Below are 4,628 nucleotides of genomic sequence, written 5' to 3'. Positions count from 1 at the left end.
AAAGGACGATTTTATTACGATACACATTCAATAGCCAAACCGAACAACACCACGACAGGAGGATCATAAGAATGAAGAGGACAAAGTATTGTATATATAGTAATGCTATAAATACTAGTTTGATGTGTATAATATACTAATAATTGTATATATAGTAGTTATAATTAATATTATGCATATACTATCATGAAATATATACACGACATGTATAAAATACGAGCGTATACGTGTAAGTAATGTACGCAAAGGATGTATATGTGTGTGTATATGTGTGTGTGAAGTAACAATTAGCTAGCATTAATATGAAAAAAAAATCATGGTAAAAAGAAATAGGTCTTTAGTCGTGGTCGGTAATACCAACCTAGATTAAAGGGGCCACATGCATACGCCTGCATGGCGGCCCATTACCCACCGGAAGTAAAGGAGGTCTTTAGTCCTGGGTGAATGACTTGGGACTACAGAGGGGGACCTATAGTCCCGATTGGTTTTTCGAGAGATACAACACTTACCAACCGATACTAATGCTCGGTTTTCCACCAATGCTTCAAGATCATATATAGTACCCGTATACCCTTGAGATGATATGTTATCAGTGTCATGCAGATTAAAGTAAAATCAGAGTTAATTAGTAGTGTAAATTTCAAATGGGTACATTGCTTTACTAATTACTTAGGCCCCCACAGCCGCATTCTCATATGGTATTGGTGATTACTGATTAAGAAGTAGGTGTCGGACCCACAGCCGCCACAAATTTGTCGTATGTGCACATGCCATGTTCTCGTCATTTAAACAAGTAAACAAGCGTTAACTCCCAGGGACGAAACCATGCATTCTTTATTATTTATACAAAGCGCATGTTTGTTAGGCACTTTTGATCATGTGTGGTATCCGGGGTTGTACAACTTTGTTTAGACAATACAGCTTGTTCACAATTTGTTCTCGGTGATCGTCTAATAAATTAAACAGCAATGAATGATATGCGTATTAGACTTCTGACCTTTTTACACCGCGCGGAGTTGTCCGTCGGATTGGGAATGGACAGCTAGAAAAAGTTGAGCCGTGTATGCCATGCGGATACAGCGGAAAAAGGTGCCCACGCTCACTTTTTTGCCCCGATTAACAAAAAACCAAAAAGTGTAATTAAATTCTCAAATGGTACATTGTTTTATAAAAGGTATAATAAATTATTTCATAAACATACTAAATCAAGGTAGTCTTAAATTTTCATCCAATAAAAGGCAATGTTAGCTATTGATCACCTTTAATCTTCCTATAGATGAGATAGCTGACCATAAATATGTGCTATGAAATGAACACCAAATGAAGCAAAACTTGTCTTTATTTGATTTTATTGGTGAAACTTTTTGAGGATGTTATAAAGATGTATTTTGGTCCGCTGCAAAATTTCATAATTTCCTAAGAATATTTGTTTAGTATTAAATTTAAGAAACTATAAAGTGACTATGAAAACTATAGTGCAAACTATACAAACATTAGAATTTTTTCTTTTCACAGTTGCATGAGGTACAAAAATGTATGAATGCACTTACGTGTATATATATATATATATTTATTTATATACTAATTTACTATAATACAATAGAATGCACCCAGGACGGTGGGCGCACTAGGTTGGAGCAACCAGCGCGCCCAACCAAACATGCGGTGCGTGCTTCCTAAGTTAATTTGTATCTTCCACCTACCACGTACAGCCACCTAGCATACAAATCCTACCAGATTGCATGCATACATGCATGAACTTTTTTGTTGGTTTGAATCTTTGAAACAAATCGTAACTCCGATTAACAAATCGTTTGTTGCATCCATGTCTAAAAAATATTCTTAACAAAACAAGATCCAATATGAATATATTTTTTATCGCTTAAGCAAGTTGCATATCTATGTACTATCGATTACCAACTATCTACCAGAGAGTTGCAACTAGTTATTACTTTGTGTATTATTTGCATCTGGTCACTATAATCACGTCAAGTTGCAATTGTGAGTTGCAATCACATCTTATTGCAACCAGAGTAGAAATTGTGTTGCAACTCAGTAGTAACTAGTTGCAATAAGTAGTAACTGTGTTGCAATTGGGTAGTAGTAACTGGTTGCAACAAGTAGTGATTGTGTAGTAATGAATTACAACCAGTATTAACCGGGCTTGCAACCGAACAGTAACTTGTTGCAACTAGTAACAACTAGGAAACAATTAGGTTGTAACTGGTTGCAACCCGTGATAACCGGTTGCAATTCTATTTAGTAGAAGTTGCAAGCATACCTAGTTGCAATCAGATTAACTAATTGCAACTACAAGTAACAAGGTTACACTAGGTTATAACCAGTTGTAACTAGTGCTAAATTATGCTACAACCAAGTTGTAATTGTGTTGTAGAAGTGTTTGCAACTCACTGTACAACATATTGCAATTACGTACTTGAAAAAAACTTCATCAAATATAGCTTTCCTGGATCTCATTTTGTTAAGCACATTATTTCCAACAATCTCTATCAAACGATCAAAAATCGGATCTGCGGTATAGGAGATATCGTATTTTTTCGTTTCGAATCAAGAAAATATTCCCTACATGCATGCATGCATCCTGATGGGTGGGTTGAGGTGTAAGGTGGGGTTACGTGGGTTGCGTGTATATAATTTTGTATGCAGGAGCGACAAACCTTCCTTGTGCATGGCATGCAGCATGTGCGGTACGTCTGTGCATTTGATGTACAGAATGCACCTGGGTACGCCCATGCAAATGCTATTTTACCCAGCCCTGTAAATGGTTTAAATGGTTTATGTAGTAGTGTATGGAATATAGAAAATCATCAACAATGATGCTCTTCCGAGGAATTGCCCAACAGTGGAAATTCAATAATCTTATTCTCAAGGTCAATGGTTCGACCCATACTCATCAAGACGAACTGATCCGGATTCCAAAGAAAGAGAAGTGGGATAAAATAAACAAGATATAGCTAGCTGACGCACTACACTACCCCTGGTGCCATCACCTCCATACCTACCTAATAGTAAAACAGGAACGACTATTACACAAGTAGCTGCCATGAATGTTTGTCGGACCCATATAGAGGCGGTGCAAACAGTGTATGTATAAAGCTAGGGCATTAGGTAACTGCATATATGGTCCTAACAACGCTAATAGCAAAGTACTTAAATAGCTTCATTCAGATACCGGGTCCAAGTACTCACAGTTTCATAGGGCGAGGCGGGAAAGAGATGAAGCACAACGACAGCAACAGGTACCTTCCTAAATCTTCAGTTTGTGATGACTTGCCTCATGCTTGCAACCACCGGTTGGTGTTGAAGGAGATTTCCAAGGAGCAATCTCTGGTGATGCAGCTGCGAGCCATAGTGTTGCCGGCTCTGGAAATGAACCAAAACTCTGAGCTTGTATCCCAGATGTTTCAGAGCATTCTGGATTGCTCTAGCATGGTGATTGCTGAACTGCTGCATTGTCAATCTGATGCCCCAGCTGTTGATATGCTGGTGGATGACAAGGAGACCGTACAAAGGATTTCTAATGATGTCATCGAGGACAGCGCAAGGCCACAACACCATCATCAGAACAAGAGAAGGTTGCTTCCACTTACATGTGATTAAACTTTATTATTGATTCCTTTTACACAAACTGATTTGCAATTAAGCAGAAGAGTTGCTGAATCTATGTCATTTGAGACACCCGTTCCGCACTATGATGGCCACCAATGGAGGAAATATGGGCAGAAGCAGATCAATGGTGCAAAATACCCAAGGTACACACATTAATGATAAATGCGGTTCCTCAATAATATATGGAATTAAATGATGCAGTATGTTGTATTAGTTAATTATAATTACATGGTACAGGAGCTACTACAGATGCACATACGGGAAAGAACAAGGCTGCAAAGCAACAAAGACAGTGCAGCAGTATGATCCCGTCACAAATACTGCCAGCGATCATTCCATCATGTACAAAGCCATCTACTACGGCCGGCATACCTGTAACTTCAATGGCAACGATAGTGGTATTTCAGTCCCAAAGGACAATGGTGAAACAAACACCCACAGAAACCATGATCTTGTGCATTACAACAACAATCAGTGCAGCATTGTCTCAGTAACCTGTTCGCATCCTGATGACCACCAAACATTCTTAGATGGTAATGTAGTTCATGACACTTATGGAGACATTATTCCCAGAAATATAAACATGGATTGGCAACTTGACACAATTGAGTCGGTGCAGTTGGATTTTGATAATTGGGACTGGCGTTGATTTGTAGGATTCGCAGCCATATATAATATGATATATGAACAATTTTAATTGCTGCAAGCATGTATGTCATCAGATGAGTCTTGTACGATCACTAGTTTTATCTAATATTGTACTAAGTTATCTTTGGGCTAAAATATCATTTAGTCCGAATACACATTTTTTTACTTCTATGCTTGGAAACAAGAAGTGAATCGTTGTGGATCGAATGCTGTCGTGTATCTAGATATACATTGGATAAATGGTCAACATACTAATTACACAACATAGTTTCCTATCACTGTTATTTCGAATTGGATATCACATGCTCGAGGCTATTGTCAGGTACTCCCTCCGTCCTGATATACAAGAC

The 4,628-nt window shown here is 38.1% G+C and overlaps 1 protein-coding gene across 1 annotated transcript; it reads left to right on the top strand.

The window, feature by feature from the left end:
* Positions 1 to 3,142: 3,142 nt before the first annotated feature.
* LOC117834134 (probable WRKY transcription factor 62) lies at positions 3,143 to 4,357 on the top strand. The gene is made up of 3 exons (XM_034713763.2): positions 3,143 to 3,596; positions 3,669 to 3,773; positions 3,868 to 4,357. Exons 1-3 carry the CDS (start codon positions 3,238 to 3,240, stop codon positions 4,277 to 4,279), a joined length of 876 nt encoding a protein of 291 aa, XP_034569654.1. The 5' UTR covers positions 3,143 to 3,237; the 3' UTR covers positions 4,280 to 4,357.
* The last annotated feature ends 271 nt before the right edge of the window (positions 4,358 to 4,628 follow it).

Source organism: Setaria viridis, chromosome 8, assembly GCF_005286985.2.
Source record: "Setaria viridis chromosome 8, Setaria_viridis_v4.0, whole genome shotgun sequence".
In the NCBI taxonomy this organism is placed as follows: Eukaryota; Viridiplantae; Streptophyta; class Magnoliopsida; order Poales; family Poaceae; genus Setaria; species Setaria viridis.
This window is presented reverse-complemented; position numbering and strand designations above follow the sequence as displayed.

Coding starts and splice junctions, on each gene's coding strand:
- LOC117834134 (XM_034713763.2), top strand. CDS start 3,238: ATGAAGCACAACGACAGCAACAGGTACCTTCCTAAATCTTCAGTTTGT. Junction 3,597..3,668: donor CATCATCAGAACAAGAGAAG/GTTGCTTCCACT, acceptor GCAATTAAGCAG/AAGAGTTGCTGAATCTATGT. Junction 3,774..3,867: donor AATGGTGCAAAATACCCAAG/GTACACACATTA, acceptor TACATGGTACAG/GAGCTACTACAGATGCACAT.